The sequence below is a fragment of the Limanda limanda genome, chromosome 16 (genome assembly GCF_963576545.1).
Source record: "Limanda limanda chromosome 16, fLimLim1.1, whole genome shotgun sequence".
Lineage (NCBI taxonomy): Eukaryota > Metazoa > Chordata > Actinopteri > Pleuronectiformes > Pleuronectidae > Limanda > Limanda limanda.
This window is the reverse complement of record NC_083651.1, coordinates 4,328,678-4,351,330: the sequence shown is the minus strand read 5'-3', so window position 1 is coordinate 4,351,330 and position 22,653 is coordinate 4,328,678. Positions and strand designations below refer to the sequence as shown.

General features: G+C 43.8%; 1 protein-coding gene across 1 annotated transcript in view; it reads left to right on the top strand.

Moving 5' to 3' along the window:
* Nucleotides 1–22,653, top strand: part of tns1b (tensin 1b) — a 139,252-nt gene that overhangs the window by 72,443 nt on the left and 44,156 nt on the right. Inside the window, exons 5-10 of the mRNA XM_061088667.1 lie at nt 6,746–6,787; nt 12,489–12,538; nt 19,736–19,907; nt 20,794–20,844; nt 20,940–21,062; nt 22,583–22,647. Coding sequence (XP_060944650.1) covers nt 6,746–6,787; nt 12,489–12,538; nt 19,736–19,907; nt 20,794–20,844; nt 20,940–21,062; nt 22,583–22,647 — 503 coding nt within the window. The remainder of the gene's footprint in view (nt 1–6,745; nt 6,788–12,488; nt 12,539–19,735; nt 19,908–20,793; nt 20,845–20,939; nt 21,063–22,582; nt 22,648–22,653) is intronic.

Here is a 22,653-nt window from a genome sequence, read left to right as displayed (position 1 = left end):
AACACAACATTTATTTTCAAATTAAAAAGACTTCAGTTCAATTTGAGGCACCGACAAAGAACCAACGAGCTTTAATGACTTGTTTTTCTTTTACATTCCACCGATGCAGGCTCTCACCTCAGGGAAACTGAAGGTGAACTTGCTCGTTGCTCGTTGCCAGCTGCATAGTTTCTCATCCAGGTGAAAGAATGCATCATTCCAGCAGCTTAGTGGAGACACAAGCACACCGAGGCATGTCTGAGGCCGCTCGGCTCGCCGTGCGGGCCCACGTCCAACGGCAGTGTAAACATCAGAGTAGAGCGGGGGGGGGGGGGGGGTAGCCACACGGCTGCCAGTCCAGATGCTGTGTGTTCTTTACAGGGAAAGCAGTCGCACTCACGGTGTACCAGGCCGTCCAGAAAGAAAGCGGGAGAGATGGGGTTTGGGGGGGAAAGAATAAGCTGCACTCGACCCACACCTTTGGTCTGACTCACACCATACACACACACACACACACACATTTAGGCACAACACACAGCCTTCCCATGTGAGGCCAGAGATGCCTGAGGGCAACAACTAGAAACCATATACAGTTCAGTGTAGCAACGTGAATGCCCTCTTTCACTTTCTTTCGCTTTCACTCTTTCACACTCTCACACAGACACATACAAACACGTACACACACACACACACACACACACACACACACACACTTGTCCCTAGCCCATCACCCTCACATAAATCTAACTCTAACCCTAAAACCAGGTCTGAACCCTCAAACTGGCCTTTTGAATTCGTGAGGCCCCCGGTCCAAATGTCCTCACAATGATGGTACTGAACCAGAATTGTCCCTCATAACTATATATAGACATGCGCACACACAACCACACACACACACAACCACACACACACACACTCACACACTATTGCAGAGCTGACCTCAGTGCCTGAACGTAAACACTGAATCATTTCAACAGTCACAATCAGCGCTGTCTGTTTCCTTTCAGACACAGACACACACACACACAGACACACACACACACAGACACACACACACACACACACACACACACACACACACTCCCTCTCTCTCCTTGTCTCACACCAGCACCCACACACCCACAGTGGTGATTTGAACCGCTCTGCGTCTTAAGCTCTAAAGATGCACAGCTATATATTTAGCCCTGGGTCATTTCCCAGGAGGCACTGCTTCGGGCTACGTTTAACCCCAGCATTCAAGGAGGAGGAGGAGAAGGGGGGGGGGGGGGGACGACTCCCAGCATGCTCCGCTTCCTCTGCTTTTTCCCAAAAGAGATGGGGGCTATAATTTGGTAAATTGGTCAAAGGAGCCTCTGTGCTCACGTGGAAACAAAGCACATGTTGCGGTGCCCGGCGGAGATGAAGAGCTGTGGGTGAAAGTTACACACACTGTGGGCGGGGGGGGCGAGGGGGGGGGGGTGCGGGCAGGAGACGGGCACGAGGCGGCGTCACAGCTCGCTCCTCGGGTTCGATCTGCTCGTGACAGTTTGAAGAAGGACGCCGGAGCACGAGTAACAAAGCAGGTGGAACCTAAACGATTAATAAACCTCCTGTCCAGCCGAGGCGTCTAAAAGTTCTGTCCCGTGTCGTACACCTTTGTGTTTGTAGTTTTTAGAAATCAGGAGATGAGGAATCGGACAAACTCAAACACAATTAAACAAATCTAGATGCTCTTTTTTGAGAGGAAATGATTCTGCGAAAAGAAAACCCTGAATAAATCTGATATCACTTTACAGAAGAAAGAGTTTGACTAATTTGTTTTTTTTCTTTGAATTTCAACAGTTCATGTTCACTGGACAAACCGTTAAGGTTCAAATTTCAATAGTAAAGTTAACTAAATACTATAATAACCAACTTATGAATTAGATAGCTGTATGTATTGCAGACTAGCATCACTGGTATTTGTTCAGAGAGCAGATTCCTCCACTGTAGTTAACTTGCCATGTTATAGAAAGTAAAAAGAATACCTGGATCTGCCCGTTTATCTGGATCTGCTCCAAATTCTTTGTATAGAATATATATAGATTGAGCTGTAATGTCCATGTATGGATGAAGAGACTGGGTTTACATGGAGTTCCATTACATCTGAAGTCTCTAACATTAACATCCTGCACTTCTCTACATAAGAAAATGAGCCGGTGACTGTTTCAGGAAATACTTCAGTACCGTGGGTGTGAGTCATTCTCTCTGTGGCTTGTTCTTCACTGCAGCGATTGTGCATGGACCCTCCGTGAGTTCAGGGTTTCAATCAGTGGTGTATAAAGTACTTGAAAGCCATACTTGAGTAGAAGTACAGATATCTTACCTGAAAGTGACTTCGGTTAAAGTAAAAGTCACCCGTCAGAAAATGACTTGAGTAAAAGTCTTAAAGTAGCTCATATTAAAAGTACTTAAGTATCAAAAGTATATGGTGTTGACATGTACTTAAGTATCAAAAGTAAAAGTACAAGTACCAAAATTGAAAATGCAAAGTGCTTTTTATAGTAGGCCGATACAGACACAAAACAACCCAAAATGTTTCTCCTCAAGATTTATCTCAACTGACTGAAAAATTCTAACAACAATATGAATATAATGTATATAATGTATAATTTTACAAATTTTGAACCCTAGATAGAGAGAGAGAGAGAGAGAGAGAGAGAGAGAGAGAGAGAGAGAACCAACCTCCGCTGCTCAAGTAACGAGCCAGTTTGAGAATGTAAGAAGTAGAAAGTACACATATTTTTGTTCAAATGTAACAAGTAAAAGTAAAAAGTCGTCAGGAAAATAAATACTCAAGTAAAGTACAGATATGTGAAAAATCTACTTAAGTACAGAAACAAAGTATTTCTACCTCGTTACTTCCCACCACTGGTTTCAATAACTGGTACAAATGATAGACAGAGTTATGAGAATAAGAACTTTTATAGACTAATCTGGACTCGGTAGCACATCACATGATCAGGAGACCAGCAGCAGCAGCTTTAAAAACAGACGAGCAGGTCGGTTGATGATGATGATGATGATGATGATGATGATGATGATGATGATGAGCGATGATTACCAGCATCACTCGATTTCCTGAGAAGCAACATCTCATCCTCGTGTGTCTGTGGCTGTTTCACCACCTCAGATCAACAGCCTGTGTTCAGCTGCAACATGACGCTCAGCTGACTCCGAGCTCGGGATGTGTCAGGAAGTCAGGAAATCAGATTTTACACTATGGATATTATCATTATAACATTTTATTTTTTAAACTATCTAAGCATTACCCCAAATTGGGAGTAATATAATGTATAATAGGTGTTATCACAAGTGCATTATAGGACCATGAGGGTTGTGTCCTCAGGCTGTGCAGAGGCTCTGGATGACAGAACAATGATTCTTTCTATTCGTCTGTACTTTTTCTTTCCTTTATAAATTATGTGTATGATCGTCCTGGTGTTTTCAGAGTTGGCTACAAGCTGCTCAGTGGCTGTTTGGCCACAGTGATGTTCATCAAGATGCAAGATTCTGCATATAATCATGATTCTGGAATCTGGAACCATCTGCCACTGTCCAGTTTCTAATTAAGCACTTTAGAAACTCCTCCGGCTGCACGTGAACACAGATCTCCATCTCTCCTCCGAACACAGCTCTGGTTTTCTTAGATGACACAACAGATTCACGGGTAGGAAAGTTGATGTCCTGCTGATTTAAACCATTTAATAGATTCCAGTCAGTGAAATATAATGTTTATCAAATCAAAGCCTTGTTCTGGCTATAGAAAAAGTCTTTGATATCTCGAGCAGCCTCTGTGCTGATGAACAACTTCCCTGTCTTTCTCATGCGTTCTAAATTAGTTGTAACACACAAACACACACACACACACACCTGGCTGCAATTGCACAAAGCGGAGGAAACGCACATGTCAGAACTGTTTGTGTCTGTGTGTGTCTTTTCCCTGGCGTTCACACAATAGACTCTATTTGTGTGAAAATGCCTGCGGCTGCAAACTGTGGCTTCAGAAACATCCACAGTCTGAGCCTCAGAAATCAGCCTGATGTTTCCTCTCCCTTCATTCCTGGAGGCAGCTCTGCTCTCTTCCATATGTCGGATGTGCGACAACAACACAACATCACACCTGCCGGGTACACAGCAAAATCTGTAGTGTTGTTTTTTCAGTGTTAATATTTTTGAGTTGGTGGGTGTTGTTTTTGGAGTTGTTTTAACACCACTAGTGTTAAAAAAGCTCTGCGAGCGTTGTGAATCAAGGGAGTTAAATGTTAACACCTGTGACTGAGTTAGATTCACTTCAGGTGGAGTTGATCATAAAATATGGGAGGAGCTTCACCACAAATCTCTGCACCCAATGAACCATAACAAAATCCCTCGGCTCTCTTTATCAAGACAGGTGTGAGACTGACCCTCGGTCTCATTTTAGTGTTAAAAATACACTTTAATGAGTCATAAAATAACGCTATGTATGTTAAAAATTAACTCTCATAGTGAAATGAAATAACATGATTTTATTGTTAAAAATACACTTTAATGTGTCATAAAATAACACTATGTATGTTAAAAATTAACACTTACAGTGAAAGGGAATAACACAATTTAGAGTTAAAGGTGCACTTATGTGGTGTCATAAAATAACACCAAGGGTGTCAAATATTTATCACTGTTAAAGAGTTAAAATATTAACACTTTTCAAAGTGTAATTTTAACTCAGAATCCGTGAGGATTATATAGACTCAGAAAAAGTGTTAAATTTAACACTCTGTGAGTTGAATTAACACTCCCGTTTTTGCTGTGTAGAAGGAGAACGTGTAGATCTTTGTGTCAAACTACGAATGACACCCGCTTTGCTCTGTACCTTCTGGTGGGTTGATATTGGATTATTCTTGGTTCCTCACTCCTCCCTGGTGGTTTAGTCTGGTCTTTGGCATTCTGTATTCTAGGGCCTGAACCCAGACTATAATTGACCCTTTGCATTTACTGTTTATGTTCCACTGGAGCTTTGTGCGGAAGCAGAGCATCCGTGGTGTCACTGCCTCTCAGTCTGGGACACTCCACTTTAACTCCCGGTGTTTAAGTTGTGTAGCTGTTATGTGGTGATCTGTATTTCTCATTACATCTCGTGAAGAGACCAACGTGAACAATGGACTGATCCCACGTGTCCTGTCTGTGTATGCAGAACCACAGAGATCCAAACAAATCAATTAGCTGCACTGTGACTCACTCTTCATTACTTCACCAGTTCCCTAAATGGGAACTGATCTGCTGCTGAAGTTAGTCCCCAACATGTTTCCTATTTTTTGAGTAAGCATCAAATTTACCCAGCAATTTTTGTCTTTTTAGAAATGAAACTTCTTACTTGTGACCCATTTTTAAAGAAACTTGTCCCCTATAAACCTCTTTAAAACATTTAAAACATATTTCTGAACATAACGGAAATATTAAAGCTATTTTTGGTCAGTATTGGTAAAATCTGGTTCAGGGCTGGAAGCAATTCAGTGTGTGACACATCCACATTACACGTTAACGATAAACACAAGCACGAATCAGAAGTTTTTAGGACACGTAGGCGACTGGACTTGAAGTTTACTTTGTGTTTGTTTGTTTCGCTCTAAAGTTTAGGAGACACGTATTTAAACACTGAAAAAGTATATCATGATAAAATAAAACAATCGTTCATTAATCGTAATTGAGGGAATGTAGGAAAGATTTGAAATATTTGTGATATTGATAATAAGTCTTAGCCCTAGCTGCAGACATATACCAGGAAGATCCACTAGGACCAGACCAACTTTCAATATTGATAGGGGATATGAGCTGTGCCCAATGGGGAGTGACCCTCCTCTTTGTTGGAATCTGACCCTCCTGTGTTTGTGGTACAGAGAGAAGCTCAGGGCATTTTTGGTGGAAAACAACACCAACAGTTGTCCGCTCCATCCCCAAGTCCAGAGCTGAATTACAGTCCCAGTGCAGCCCTGTCATTCAGGATGCTGTAATTTGCTGTGTACAATGTACAGTTGTGTTTCTATAAATAAAAGTGCCCTCAGACATATATATATACTCCTTCTCGGCTTCATACAGTCAAGCCTGGAGCTCACACCGGAGGTTCCAGCTTCATTTAGGACCTAACATCTGTGTGTGTCGGCCTGAGCTTGGCCGAGCCCACACCAGCTCATGACATCATGGATGTCTGATGGTTTTCTCTTCTGCTCCCCATCAGGAAACCTTGTCTCGTGCTTTCATCTCTCTCCCTTCTGCTGTCTGCTTCTTTTATGTCCATTCCTCTCCCTCTGTATTCCCCCTGTTCATCCCTTTCTCCCTCCTTCTCGCTCGCTGTCCCGATCTGTCCCTTTTCTCTCTCTCTCCCCACATCTATCTCATCTGTTGGCCTGCTCCTCTCTCCCTCTCTCTCCGGCCATAGCTGTATATGGCGTTGAAGGAGAGACCAGCTCCACGGATGGGCTCTCTGGTCCTCCTGGCTAATGGAAGCAGGGCTGTCTCTTTGTGTAAATATTTGCACGGAGAGGTTATGGATGGTCCCACGCTTTTCAAGGTGGAGCCCTCCACTCCGCTGCCGGCCACATTAGGGCAAAGAATGGTGCCGAGTGCCGCGCTAACACAACACGGGATGAGATAGGAGGACATGAGACGACGTGACACGACACATAGCGGTGAGAGTTAGAGGTGTGAAGTGTTGCAGGTGCTGATCTCACCGACTCTCTGCTTCTGTCTTTGTCTTTTTTGTGAACAGGCGCCGAGCAGTGACCTCCCTCTCAAACATGTAGACACCATGGTGAGCGTCAACTTTCTTCTTCTTCTTATTTGCATTTCACTCACTGACCTCTCGCTCACTGGGCTGAAGGAGCTCATTCATCTCCCGCCACAGATGATGCTTGATGTAGAAAAAGGTTTTAATTATAGACAGAAATATCCGTCGACAGTCATAAACCACAGCTTCTTCTACTTTGACTTCAAGTGACATTTCAAATAGCTCAATATTCTTCAGAGATCAGCTTTTACAGTTTGCAGAATCTACACATCATTATTTTTGGTGTCTACAGTTAGTTTGGCATATGAAGCTATTTGCTGCTCAGTGTTACTTGATGATGACTCATCAAGTAACACAAATTGTGTCATTACAAACCAGACGCAGCTGACTGATTTCACACTGTGACACAATGTGAGGCAGAGTTTTCAGTTTGTGCGTCTGGTCGTGCACTCAGATGTGCGGCTGTAGGTTTAAGGTCTGAATGCAAATGTTTCACATGGTATCAAACTGAAATTGAATGTCACTTATTCGGACATTTATTGGTTTATATCATCAAAAGTCAACATATATGGAAAATATCCATCTAATTTTTTATTTCATCAAGCATAAGTATACAAGCTTGGCAATAAATATCACAACCTGATTTTTCCTCTGCTCCGAAAAGACAGATATCAACATTTACATTACATTTATTTGGAAATGGTGATTAAACAATACAATAGTTTTTCATCGACACAGTGTGTGCATGTGAGGCCAACACACTAAGAAAATTAGAACATACATGTTTGGCTTGGACTCACTTGGCTCTCGTTGTCCGGGACACAACTTCCTGTGAGTTGTGTTATGTCTGGGACAGGAAGGCTCAAGAAACCAATTTAGAGTTACCACCCAAAGCCAAGTTCCCACTTTCTCCACAAGGACCAAAATAAACACCAACGCACCAGTGTGTGTGTGTGTGTGTGTGTGTGTGTGTGTATGAGAGAGAGAAAGTGTGTGTGTGTGATTTCCTTTGTTATTCCTCGGTTTTCTCCTACATTGCAGAACAGAAGAACACAGACTTGAGACGTGTGTTGAAGTCTCACTGTCCAGTTTGTTCTCTCAAGTTATAATTGTGGTCTGCACCTTAACTCCGATCACGTCTGTACATTATGCAGGGCAGAGTTTATACGCGTGTGTGTGTGTGTGTGTGTGTGTGTGCGTGCAGCTGCTACTGTCTGGTCATGGGCATTTGCAGTGTGGTTGCACTGTGACGTCTGGGAGATCTGCGCCACGCCTCATCGCCTCGGAGAATCAAAAAGATTTGTCTTATGACTCCATGAGTTCCTCTTGATCCGCTGCTGCTTCTCGGTTTTCTTCTCTCGCTGCATTTTGTTTACTGTGTTGTTAAGCAGCGACGTGGTCAGTTAAAGAAGCAACACAATAATGAGTAATAAATTAACTTTTCTATATTGGATGGACCTCCCTCACACACGGTGGTTGGTCTGAATGATTCATCCACATGTCGAATTTAGAACAGAAACCTGAGAAAAATGACAAATCGAAATAACTTGTACATGTTTTGTGTGAAGTCGTCTATGTAAAGGAAACTATTTAAACACTTAAAAAAAACTCCCTTTACAGAGTCAGGATGTTGGTCAGACTTGATTCTACACGCAAAGTTGTGTAGAGCAACCGTTTCCTGTTTGTGTACGTGCACGTGTTTGTGTGTACAAACATGCATTTAACCCCACGTTTGCCTAAAGGGTCAGAACGGGTCAGCAGGGGGGAGGAGAGAGGGAAAAGTTGAATTTGAGGGTGAGAGATAACGTGATGGGAGGCAGAGTGAGAGAGAGAGAGAGAGAGAGAGGGAGGGGGGGCAGCACACACAGGAGAGAGAGAGAGAGAGAGAGAGAGAGAGAGAGGGAGTGGACAGAGGGACGTTCGAGGAGCGCTGTGGAGGAGCCGGTCTGAGCCGGAGCATGAAGCGTCCCACGGCAGCCAGCGGCCCAGAATAGAGACCCTCGCTTGTTTTTGTTTTTCTTCTTCTTCTCGTTCCACTTCTCCTCCTCCTCCTCCTCCTCCTCCTCCTCCTCCTCCTCCTCCTCCTCCTCCTCCTCCTCCTCTGTGAAGAGAAAGAAAGGGAAGAGCTTTCCCAGGAGGAACTAACTTCCCTGCCGGACACCGAGCAGAGATGAACCGGGGGGGGTCTCTGAGAAGGCGGCTCTCCTCGCTGAGGGGGGCATGGCGATGGAGTACGGGTTATCTGTTCAGGACGGTAGGACGAAGTGGAGGATGGATGGATGGATGGATGGATGAATGGATGGATGGATGGATGGATGGATGGATGGATGTGGAGCCTCTGGAAACTAGTGGTCTCCGGTCGTGTAGCTTCTGCTTTCCTTGTGCGCTCCTTCGCTGCTTTGTGATTTTTTTTCTGCCATAGAAAAAGTTTCTCTCTCAGATTTCTCCCAGCCCCCAACTTCTTCTGCCTTCCCTCCCTCCCTCCCTCCCTCCCTCCCTCCCTCCCTCCCTCCCTCCCTCCCTCCCTCCCTCCCTCCCTCCCTCTTCCCTCGTTCTCTCTCTCTCAGATGGTTAATTTGTATGGCCTGCTTGTAAAGTCAACCTCCCCAGATGGTTTTCATCTGGAAACGGGCCCGCGGGACCCCCCACTCCAGTTCCCACCTCCTCCTCCTCCTCCTCCTCATCACCCTCTACCCACCCACCCCCCTCCCTCCCACCCATTGCACGTTCTCAGAGGAGAGGAGCAGGCTTTAGGATCCGGACTGCGAGGTGTTCAGGAGCTCACGTCTCTAAAGTTTGAACCCGAGACGAACTGATTCATGAGTTTCCTCTGTTGCTTGTTGTGGGCTCGTGTTTAAAAATAGAAACTTATCTCATGATTCACAGATTTATACTTGTGAATAATGTCTTTCACTTCTTTTAATGACACAAACACATCTGCACGAAGTTACTGTCGGATTTGTGACTCCAGCTTTGTCCAGAGCACAACAACTCAGAGTGATGTGTAAGAGACAAAGTGTGGATTCACTTCAGCTCCTCCTGAACTCTTTGTGCTCTTCCAGTCTCTAATTAAGATCCTGCTATTTTCTACGTGTGTTCCTGGTTCCAGTGGCACCAGATCATCTCGGTATCACTTCACCAGCAGTTTTAAAACACGATAACCTCAAAAGTTTTGTTTGCTGATGCACAATAATACGTCTGTCAGCTCTCAGGCGTCCTCATGCTCTGTCTCCGGACTCGTCTTTTTTAATCCTCTAGTTTTACTCTCGTTATACTCAGTGAACGTTATGGCCCCTTGCAACCCACTCCTCACATGTTTAGGCCAAAACAAAGACAGAAATGTGTGGGTGGGTTTGGTTCGTGTCACCTAAGTCCACGAACAGACTCATGGGAGTTAATGGGAGAAAGTGCATTTGGCTTTGTTGAAGTGGGAAAGGAAAAGAACCCTGGGAAACATGATCTATTAGTATTTGTCTCATATGTGTTTGTCTACTTACTCATTCCACGATCTGTCTGAATGTGGAACTCACTTCAGAACCATTCATCTTATTGGCTTCACACTTGTGTAATGAGAGCTGCCTGATGAAGTGCAGCTGATCCGCGTCATGGCAACAACATTCATGGAATCACTTCTAGCAAGTTGGCCTTAAAGTAAAAGCACGTTTGCTTTGTTGCTTTATATTGAGCTGAGATACTAAGCTTTTATTTTCTTCATGAAAAGTTGTGAACTTGGGTCTGAAGGTTGGGTCGGAAATAGCGGTAACAATAAATCCAGTTCAAATTCAGTAAATCACTCAAACGTTTGTATAAACCACACATGGGAACAGTAATAAAGCAAATTCAGTTTCTTATTAGATAAAAAAACATTGACGATCAAATCTTTCCTACAGATAAACCAGGTAGGATGAACACAAACTTCACTCTGTTTATTAAAAGCTCTGCTCACGACATCCAGCAAACAAACAATAAAAAGTGTAGAACTGTTTGAGGAGGACTCACTAACGACAAGGAAACATTCTCAAGACAATTCAAATTAAAGGTTTAGAACAACCTTGCACCTCTTTACACATCACTTAACCCAATTTTAGTTGAAATCCAGCATCAGGGAACCTCCTCATAACAGAGGGTCTGACTTTGCGCCCCCCCCCCAACACACAGGCAGTTCTCCATGGGTCCAGATCCAGATACGACCACAGCAGCAGTAAATAGCCGCCCTGTCGCCCCACCCAGACATCAGTGAAGATAATCACGTCTGTTTTCAATTACTGGACTTCGGTCTCGACTTGATCCACAAACCTTTTACTCTCCAGGCAGCGCCATGAGTTGCTCTGACAAGAATCCACAGAATGATAAGAGATCAAAACAATTTCTGATATAAAACCAAAACACTAAAGATTTAGATTATTGGGCTTATTTGATATTCAGATTTTACTGCTTTAATTGACTCATTTACACTCACATATGTAACTGCTCTCACATGTTGTGCACTGACCTGGAGTCAGGAGCTCAGCTCAGGACTGAAACTCGCTCTGGACACTGGTGGTTAGCCAACCAGTCTGATCTAATGGATGATGATGGATAACAGCCCCCCCCCCCTGCGTGCATGTGACCCAAACACCGCAGGGGAGTGAACAAGTCCACATGGCCTTTGACCCCCTCCTCTCCCTCCCCTCCTCGAGCTGGTCAGAGGGGGAGGCGAGTCAGGCCGGACTCGCTGGAGCCAAACACAGTCGATCACCTTCAGCCACACTTCCTCTCTGCTCGGCGGCGTCGGGGGGGGGCTCGCACGGCGCTGTCCCGAGGGCTCACTGCTCATTCTGTGCATTGTGGGTAAAGTCGAGCACTAATCAGAATTGGTCTCTGTGGGTTTAGTGAAGGGTTCCTGTTGTATCAGAGCATCGGAGCAAGTTGGGTCATGCATGAGTTTAGCTCCAGGCTCAGTGCGGCTGAACCGAGTCCTGCTCCTGTCGAACGGTTCCCACGCACTCGGCATGACTTTCACAACTCCGATATGAAGACATCAAAACCTACAGAAACCTTTTTATTTAAATTAGTGCCCTGCCAAATTTCAAACTCTTCAGATTCAACATCAGAAACAAGACTGAACCCGTGTGGAGACGCCAATCAAAGATCTTAACTGCAAACAGTAAATCACTGCACCGTGATACCGTGACTAAATCCACCATCGATTCTGCTGACATAATGGGCTTTAGTTTTTATTATTATTATTAATAGTAGTATTATTAACTATTACCTTCGCTGAAGAAAGTTGTATTTCGTTTTTTGTAGCTTGATTAAATATAAGGCGACTGTTTGCTCTAGGTGAAGGTATGCACTTTACGTTTTATGGTTCTTTATTATATTGCATGGAAGTCTTGATAAAACATAAAACAAACATCGTGACTTGTTGTCTATCTCACCGTATTTCACATTCACATTGTTTGAGCCAAGATTGAGTCTTTACACATTTGGATTCAGGAATTGTTCATCACCTTTATACACCTTTCAAAATTAGAAAGAATTCCGAGATCAACATTTAAATATTCAGGCATATTTAGGGATCTGATTATAAGATGTGTGCAAGTTGCTCGAGCTTCATTGAAGTTAAGGGGACGGGTTTGTGCTCTACTCAGTTCCACTCTAGTGATTGAATATTATTATATTATATTATTATATAATATTAATACAATGATGAAGATCTGGTGTTTTTCTTTGTGTCTTTCAGGGCTCAACAAAATCCACAAAGAGCATGGAGTCCCGGCGCCGACCATCAAGGTAGAAGCTCTTCTCTTCTCTTCTCTTCTCTTCTCTTCTCTTCTCTTCTCTTCTCTTCTCTTCTCTTCTCTTCTCTTCTCTTCTCTTCTCTTCTCTTCTCTTCTCTTCTCCTCTACTTTTGCCAAAAGTTTCTGAAAACCAAACAAACCTTTTCCATCCTCTGTCACATTCCGGCCTGAAATCCTCAATATTTAAAATAAAAGAATGGATGTAAGAGGATATTTGCTGTTTTTAAAATGTCTTATCAGAGGCACAATTAAAGCAACATGCCCCTCCATTGACCTGGAGCTCCCACTGCTTTGCTGGACAAAAAGATATTTGGTGTCGACCCCGCTCACCTCAGTCCCCGGGGGGGGCGACAGATGTTGCCAGTTGTGTAATTAATCTGTTAAACTCGACCCCACAACAGTTCACGTCGGAGCGCCACGCTCAGCTTGACTGGCAGTTTGATCTGCTCAGAGTAAAGTGAAGAGCTCATAAAAACATCATGTACACAAACTACATGTGAGTTCCTCCAGTGAATTGGATTACACTCAGTTAGAGTCTTGTTAAAGCTCAGCAGCAGCACAGTCATGTGATTGGTCGTCTCTTATGTAAAACCGAGGCTGAATGAAGTCCAATCAAACCGTTAGATCCAGTCAGGATGAATAACATACTTCAGATAATTACAGAGGAATATACTTTGTTAGGCAAAGGGTTAATAAATAAAATGTGCAACAGGGGTTAGACTTGCATCATAAATTCTTGTGTTTTGAAATTTAGACCTTTATACGATGTCCAGGGATCCAGGGATCACTGAGAGCGTTTAGACTTGGTCCTTGTTAAGAGGTGAAGTTACATTACATTTCTTCATCTCAGCTCCACAATATACATCCAGGAACAAATATTTACTGTTTGTAATCCGGATGTTTGTTTTTGATGAGAGGACGTAACATCATTTACGAGTAAACCTAAGATTAAAGATTTGTTTTTCAGAGTGTTGCCTTCAAACTGCACCAAATCTTTCTTTGGTCATTTAGCGGCAGCACAACAAGCTGTAAACACAACTGTGACATTTTTTTCATCTTTATAAACTTGTTGTGGGTTGTGGGCCAAAATAGCCATTAAAGTCAAAATGGCGGCCCTGTTTGGTCTAGCATATCTATCCTATAGACTTATTTATTTGTTATGAAAAGACACATGTCCCTCTTGATTTACGTAGATGTCGGCCAATCGTAGTGCGTAGTGCCCTTTAGGGGGCGCTAGTCAGTTATTTTGCCACGCCCATTCCTTAAAACCATTTGAATGTACCTCGAACACCGAAGTTACAGTAATTGCGCCCTGAAAAAGCCCGAAATGGAAATGCAAGTCCTTCGAAATACAATAGGGCCTCCCACCGCTCTGGTTCTTTCAAACACATTCATGTCAGTGTAATCGTAGATTTCTGTCTTAGCAAAGTGAAAACTAAATATGTGTGATAAGGGAAGGTCAGTGTTTGATTGACAGCTGATCTCTGTGTGGAGCAGAAACCTCACCACGACGAACTTTGATCAACAAACATGGAGACAAAAGATGTTAAAGATTTACACACAGAATCTAAATCACTGCTTTTAAAGACTCGAGTCTATTTGAGTTTATAGAACTCAGCTGTGGATCCATAATAAAGCCTAACTCCAGCATAGAGCGGCTGAGTGAATGTGGTCTGGACTCTGTGGAGGAGAGTCATGTTGTCAGAGACGCTGTAGAAGGACAGAACACCTGCACTGTGATCCAGGTACACTCCTAATCTGGAGGACACAGGACGTGACACTAGAGTCCTGATGCTGTTGTGATAAAAGTTATAACAGTTTGTATAAAAATCTAATGACCAAGATTTATCATAGTTTCTAAATTCACATTCAGGTGAGTCTCCTGCTCTGCTGATATTCTTGTATGTGACTGCTACAACAATTCCTCCTCCCACCCCCATCTCCTCCACCTCCCAGTAACAACGTCCAGTCAGACTCTCTCTACTCAGGACCTGAGGCCAATCAGTGAATCTGTCTGGGTGATCAGAATAACACTGATCTTCACTCATCCATGTTACTTTTCTGTTTCCCTCAGATAATAACAGATGTGAGTATGCTGTGTTTGGATCCAGTGTGATTTCCTGTGAATATCTTAAGAAGTCAGCTCTGGTCTCTGGCTCTGGTTGTAGCAGTAAAACATCCACTTGAGACACAATCTGTAAAATCTCTGTCTCTGTCTCACTCAGAATGTCCTGTAGTCGACCTCTGACCTGTGACACAGCCGCTGTCACGTCCTCAAAGTTCCTCAGAGGACGGATCCTGATGCTGGATGAGTGTGTAGATTCACTGAGTGGTGACAGTGAGGGGTAGTTGTGTAGAAACTGGTGCTGATCCTCTGTGTCTGAGAGCTGCTTCAGTTCCTGGTCTTTCCTCTTCAGCTCAGTGATCTCCTGCTCCAGTCTCTCCTGTAGCTCTCTGACTGGACTCAGTTCAGTTTCCTGCTGGGATCGGATCTGCTGCTCCACATCAGAGCTTCTTTTCTCCATCAGACGAATCATCTCAGTGAAGATCTCCTCACTGTCCTCCACTGCTTTATCAGCAGAGCCATTGACGGCCTCCTCCTCCTGTTGAAGCAGCTTCACGTCTTTCTCTGTGTCCTGGACTCTCTGCTGGATTGTTTGTCTCCTCAGCCCGAGCTCTCTCTGCCTCTCAGTCCTTTCTGCTGCAGCTGTCACTGTGTCGTGGCCTTTATGTTCCTCCATAGAGCAGAGATAACAGAAACACTGCTGATCAGTGCGGCAGAACATCTTCATCACATTGTCGTGACGAGAGCTGATGTTCTCCTGGAGCTTCTCCGAGGGCTCCACCAGCTTGTGCTTCTTAAATGGAGCTGACTGAAGATGAGGCTGGAGGTGTTTTTCACAATAAGAGGCCAAGCAAACCAAACAGAACTTGAAAGCTTTCAGTTTTCTCCCAGTGCAGACATCACAGGCCACATCTTCAGGTCCAGCATAGCAGTGATCAGCAGGAGCAGCTTGGAGTCCAATCTTCTTCAGCTCCTCCACTAAATCAGCTAACATGGTGTTTTTCTCCAGGACAGGCCTCGGTGTGAAGGTCTGTCTACACTGAGGACAGCTGTAGCTTCCTCTCTCCTCCTCTTTGTCCCAGTGGGTGTTAATACAGCTCTTACAGTAGCTGTGTCCACAGACAGTAGCCACCGGATCCTTCAGTTGATCCACACAGATCCAACAGCAGAACCTTTCTCTGTCCAGTTGATTTTCTTGTTTCTCCATTTCAGCTGCTGACATAGACTGTAGAACAGATTCACTTCCTCTGAACAGAAACAGATCTCTGCTCCTCCCCCTCTTGTTCACTTCCTCTTTTTCCCACGTTTTAACACACTATTGAAAAGAGCAACCTCTTACCTCTCCTCAGCAGTGTTGTCAAACTGTTTAAAGGTAGCTGCCAGTGATGTTGATGAACTGCCTTTATACAGTTAGTTTAAAGGCAGTTCATCAAAGTATAAAACATGTCACTTCCTGTAGCCAGCAGGTGGTGCTGTGATTTGAAGTCATGTTTTCTGTGTAGATGTCTTCAGGCCGGGACTCTTGTCCTACATGTCTAGTTTGGACTCAATTGGAAAATATACAAAATATGTCCGAGATACAGAACCTCATGTTTTGATGGCGTGTAATCACACTTTGGTGGCACGCCACGGCCACACTGTGTGATGAAATCGAATATACCGAGGTAGTTTATATCTCCATCTTGTTGAGATGACAATCACCTCAATATGAAGTTGATCTGATGAAAGCCGTACGACAAGTACGTCAAAGTAAAAATGTGGAAAATGGCCACTAAAGTCAAAGTCAAAATGGCAGGCTTCCTGTTTGGTCTAGCATATCTATCCAAGAGACTGTTTTGTTTGCCATGAAAATGTCCCTATAGATTTTATTACATGTCGGCCAATTGTGGTGCCAGGGCTGTCCCTTAGGGGGCGCTAGTCAGTTATTTTGCCACACCCATTCCTTAAAACCATATGAATATCCTCGGGGGGGGGGGGGGGCTATTGATACACACAAGTAGTTTGAGGGAGATAGACCAACGAACATGGAAGTTAGAGTAATTTTGTGTTTAATGGCGAGTCGATGAACTTTAATGGCACGCCATTAATAAATGGCGTTTGAAGAAAAGTCACAGTAATCTTATGTCTTCATTATCAATTTCTTGAGACCCATTTGACATAGTTTGACATGGTTGAGGTCAGTGGGTGAGGAGGAATACTTCCAAGTGTAAGACATGCAAAAAACAAAACATTTCCTGTTGCCACCATTAGGCGCTGTGATTTAAATCCATATTTTCTGTGTAGATGTCATCAGGCCTGGACTCTTGTCTTATGTGTCTAGTTTGGACATGATTGGACAAAATATGTCTGAGATACAGAACATCGTGTTTTGATGGCGTGTAATCAAACTTTTACGCCATGCCACGATCAGACCGTGTGATGAAAACTCAAAATTCAAGGTAGTTTATATCTCCATCTTGTTGTGGTGACACTCATGTCCATATGAAGTTGATCTGATGAAATCCGTACGACAAGTACGTCAAAGAAAACAATTTGAAAATGGCCAAAGTGGCCACTAAATCCAAAATGGCGGGCTTCCTGTTGCGTTGTTCCCATTGCGACTCTGACTCTTTTTTTTGTCTAGTCATGATACACCTGGGCTAGGATTTTTGTGAAGATTGATGAATACTAACTGAGGGGCTTTTCCTGAGATGGCGCTGTTGAGCCATTTTGCCACGCCCATTTCAAATTAACCCAGAATACAATGACCTTTTGGGGTTTTGAATTTCCTCAAAACTTTGGTAAGAGTTTGAGCGTCTCGGCCTGAAAAAGCCCAAAAGGGAAATACATATCCTTCGAAATACAATAGGGCCCTAAAAAGGGGCTGAAAGCTCGGACTGTGAGAGTTGGGTGATAATTCTCTGCCGGTTTGTCACCAGGAGCAATAACTTCCACATTACTCAGCAGTTGTGAATATACAGTGTAGAGGGAGTTACTCAAATCCAAACTGACAATTCACACAAGGTGTTTGGGCTGAAAATAATCATAAAGTCATGCGTTTGTTTGATAAATATCTAATTCAAAGTAATAAAGCTTCATGAGAAACTGTTGGTATTCAGCCATCAGAAACAGGTTTGATCACAACCCTGGATCCGTATTTTAAACAGTAGAGAGAAAGTCTTAGTTGTTTCTTTTTATTACTATGAAATATTCTCTTTTGTCAGAAATACCTGGCAGGATTTCTTCTCGGGCTTCTGTCTCCGGTTTCCTGATAAAACATTCCTGCTTCACAGTTGGTGTTTGTCCAAATGAAGATCACTGCAGCTCAAACTGAGCGTGATGAGATAATGCATCATTCGTCAAATGCGATATGCAGAGAAAAGGGCAAATCGCTTCATCTCTCCAGTCGATGTGGAGCAGGTTGGAGCTCGGCCGGTCGGCACACGCTGGCGGATCTGGAACAGAACCAAACCACCGCTCTGTGCTGGCCCAGAGGCAAAGGGTTTCTACATATGCAGAGATGGACAGGAGAATGGAAAGAGAGAAACAGAAACACTGAGATTGATGAAAAGGGGGGAGAGAACACACCAGAGAGATTCAGGTTGAAGGAATAATGAAAACAAAGTCAAATGTTTTTTTTGCCAACTCCACAACATAAGAAAACACGTTCTTCAGCTGAATGACAAAAAGTTAGATATTAATCGTGGCACATGAAAGATAGCCTGAGCGGCGTATCGGTTTCTCCCTCTATCTCCAGTCATGGATAATATTCAGTGAGCATGTTCTGAGTGGCTCCAGATGTACAGTTACTGAGCAGGTTACAGTGTTTGCATGGATCCTCCCTCCCAGACATATGAGCAATTTCCTTTAGGGGCTACTCACCGCTGACAAATGTGGGAAATATGCTGCAGTCCAGACACCCCCCCCCCACCCTTAACCTCTTCTTCTCACCCTCTGTGTTTGGTTATTCCCCTCTCTTCATATCCTCACTGTCTCTGCAGACACGTGGGAATGAAGTTTTAAAAAAAAGACAAGACCCACGGGGACACTTACAGAAACGTTCCCAAAGTGGGAGAATGGTGTTGAAATGGAAGCAGCGTGTCAGGTTCTGGGTTTAAGGAACTTCTGAGGGTTTTTTTCGAGGGCATTTTAAGTCTTTATTTGAGAATAGAGTGAAGTAGAGATAGAAAACAGACCTGCTGCTCAAGGTGTATATGTCCGTGTGGTTCTGCCATCAGGTCATCTGGGATCTGAAGGTTTTAATAGAAAAAGAATGAATGAATTATGTTATGTTACGTTAGGTTAGAATAGGATTGGTTAGAGGGTTAGGGTTTGGGTAATCTATGTTCCAAAATGAAGAACATTGTTACAAAGACAACAATAGGCAGGCATCTCCTGTATTTAACACTTCCAGCAGAGGATAGAGTCATATTCATGAAATAATATGAAATATGAAAGAGACGAGTATCATCACTTTTAACTGAGTCATGGTAAATGAGAAATGTTGGCCTCTGTTAAGATGCGCGATACAGTTTTTCTTTTAAGTTGTTTATATTGTACAGCTTTAATACTAAATTGTTACTTAATAGAATTTTCGGTTATCTATCTATCATTATTGTTGTTGTTTTCATTGAGTTGTGTATTGTGTCGTTCACTGGACCACGTTCATGTGGTCCAAAAAATAAGAAAAACATCCCAAGAGGAAGAATGTACATACTATTCTTGATCCATGAAGATGCGCAGTGTTTTTTGTGGTGTTTCTGTTTCTGTGTATTACTGATTTCTGAACTACTGTGCGTACCCTCTTAATAAAAATATTAAAAAAAAAAAAAGAATAGATCGAACCTGAAAAAAAAAAAAAAAAAAAGATGCGCGATACAGACACAGCTCGAAAAAAGATGGGAAATTAATAAGCAAATAATGAATAACAGAAAGTCTGCAGTTGTTCAATCTAGGGCTTTTGTTGCATGTGTCCCTGGCGTGTTCTAGTTTGAGCGAGTTCAAACCAGCTGGTCTGATAAACACAGTCGCGTGTGTAGAAATCACATGTGCTGACTGACTCTGAGTATTAAATTCTTCTATCTCTCGCTGTCCAGCAGTTGTTTTTGTTTCTGAAGGGAATCTGCTTCTCTCTGTCTCCTCCAGGAGCGCCAGTCTGCTGCAGGCCCTGGAGGAGAGCTACGAGCTGGACCTGCTCTACATCACCGAGAGGATCATCTCCGTCTCCTTCCCCGGCAGCGTGGACGAGCAGAGCTACGCCGCCAACCTGCAGGAGGTGGCCTCCATGCTGCGCTCCAAGCACGGACACAACTACCTGGTACGGCTTCCTGCGCTCACACACACATCTGGACACGAGCCTGGAGGCGGCAGAGCAATCAACCCTCAGAGTGAACGAAGCAAAGCGTGAAGGATCAGACGGGAACATTTAGTCATCGCAGCTGCTCGGATCAGCCGATCGTCAGCTGCTTCTCCTCACTTCCAGCCGCATGCCCATCCACATAGCGCTGGGGTTCTGGAGCACATGTATCTGTTGAAGTTGGGGGGGGGGGGGGGGTTGTCTTTCCTTGTGCATAAGGGGAACAAACTGAAAATACAAATACTAAACATGTAACCTTTTAAAGCAGAGGTCTTCAACAGGGGAGCGTTGAGGGTTGATTAGACAAATTTTGTTTTTTTTATTTAAATTTTTGTTTCGAAACAATTTAAATTTTTTTAAATACACATTAACATGAATCCAACATATTGTAGCGAACAGATAAATGGAGGCAGACAACGTTCTCTTTCATTCAGCGACACACAATAAAAACATGAATATATGAACCTGTGTATTATTTGAATAGCTTAGTATTGAATGCACAATAACAGGGTAGCTATGTTTATACATGGCACTAAGCCCAGTTTAATATAAATCTATTTTTTAATTATATATGTATACATAATATGGGGTCCCAGCTCCATCTCTCCATCAGTTTGGGGGTCCTTGAACTGAAAAATGTTCCTGTTTTTATTACAAGAACAATAACGGTTCCTCATTTTCACGTCTTCTATATAGATAATCAGCTAACTTAGCTCCCACCATCACACAGCTGCTGACCCAGATCTTTAAATGTGCAAAGGTTGATGATGATTTGTAAAAGTGAAGACTGCTCCACAGGCTTGAAACGTTTCTCCTCCTCTTTCTCTCTTTGTCACCTCGTCCTCAGCTCTTCAACCTCAGTGAGAAGCGTTATGACATCAGCCAACTCAATCCAAAGGTAAACCCGACAGCTCCTCTTCCTCTCCCCTCTCCTCTTCCTCTTCTCCTCTCGTGTGTCGTGTCACCACCGATCTCTCTCTCCTTCCTCCTCAGGTGCTGGACTTTGGCTGGCCGGACCACCACGCTCCCGCCCTGGACAAGATCTGCAGCATCTGCAAGGCCATGGACACGTGGCTGACCGCGGACAGCCACAACGTGGTGGTCATACACAACAAGGTGAGACAGCGTGAAGACGAGTGGAGCACGTGTCTCCGGACAGTAGAGGGAGCTCTCAGGCTCTTCTGAGGACCCGCCCCCCCCTGTAGCTTCTCTCTATGTGTCTGTAATGACGTCCTCCCTGAGAGTGTTTGTTCGAGAGTGTGTGTCTTTGTGTGCTTGTCTGAGTCGGTCTGTGCTGGACGGGGGTTAGGAAAACACAAATTAGGGAGGCCAGGCACACCACTCATCATGAGCGTTTCAGTTTATTTACCTCTTTACCCTTTACAACGCCATAAAACCTGCACTGACCAGTATTTTCCTGTTGTTGCCTAAACTTACTTACAACACATTATCCTCTCGTGGCGAGCCGCACTCCTCTGGCTCCCACATACGCTGACACACAAACCACAGAGAGTACATTTCAAACACAAGTGCTCGGCCGGCGTCCCAGATGTGCGACCTCATCATTCTCACGTTAACCCCACGGTGTTCCTGATTGTGTTCAACCCTGGGATCCTGAGCCTCCTCCGCGCCTCATTCCAGGACGTTCCCACCGGGAGGTTGCAAACAAGTCGGCTGCTATAACGACTGGTGTTGTTTTCCTGGGAGTTGAGCAACGCTGGTGATGAGAGCGTGGGCTCAGACGTTGTGGTGGTCACTAAGGAAGCAGGGCCGGGTCGGGTTTCCACACATCAACAAATCATTTCCACTGTGCCCAGCGCTGGTTTTAAGTGGCCACAGTATTTATAACGCGGAACGCACTTATTCTCCACAGGCATCCTTGTTATAGAGATGGATTGATGGATAAAATGAGTGGAATTCAAGACTGGTTTGTTGGCATAGTAACACATGCTTGGACAGCCAGTCATTTTTTGACCATATAAATAACAGGTATAGTCGTATGTATATATATCTACATACACTTGGGTAATGTCAGCAGTCTTTAAAGGGATATTCCACCAGTGTTGCACATAAAGCTCTGCTGACGAGAGGCTGGATTTTCAACCTGTGAAAACACCATTAAAATGTCCCTGAAAATATAACCCTGATGATGTCATCGGGTTATCGCAGCTGGGGCTCGGGGATTTCAGATGTTTAAGAGAACGCTTTTGTCACTGGGCATGTAGAGACGGCATAAAAATGCAATTATGCTGCATTATGGGAAATATAGTCTTTTTAATAACGGACCTGTACGAATATGTTAAAGTGAGAATATCTTTGGCTCTGTTGAGTTCAGATCAGTTTGAATCCGTCTCCTGTGAGTCGTCCTTCTCCTCTCACATCATCCCACTTGTCAACATGCTCTGTTACACCCTGAGAGTTACGTCAGTCTATGAAACTATTTAGTTAAAGCCACAGAGTCTCAACTGTGCGTCTAAATTCGTGAATAGGATGAAAACATCTCAAATAAAACCCAGAATGACATTACTTCAGAGCTATCCCCCGGTAACTTCATCAACAGAACATGTAGAATTACACTGAAAACCTGTCACAGCAGAACCTGTTGGATAACAACCTGTTGATTTACGTCTGTCCAGGGCAACCGGGGCCGAACGGGAGTGGTGGTGGCCGCCTACATGCATTACAGCAACATATCTGCAAGGTAGGT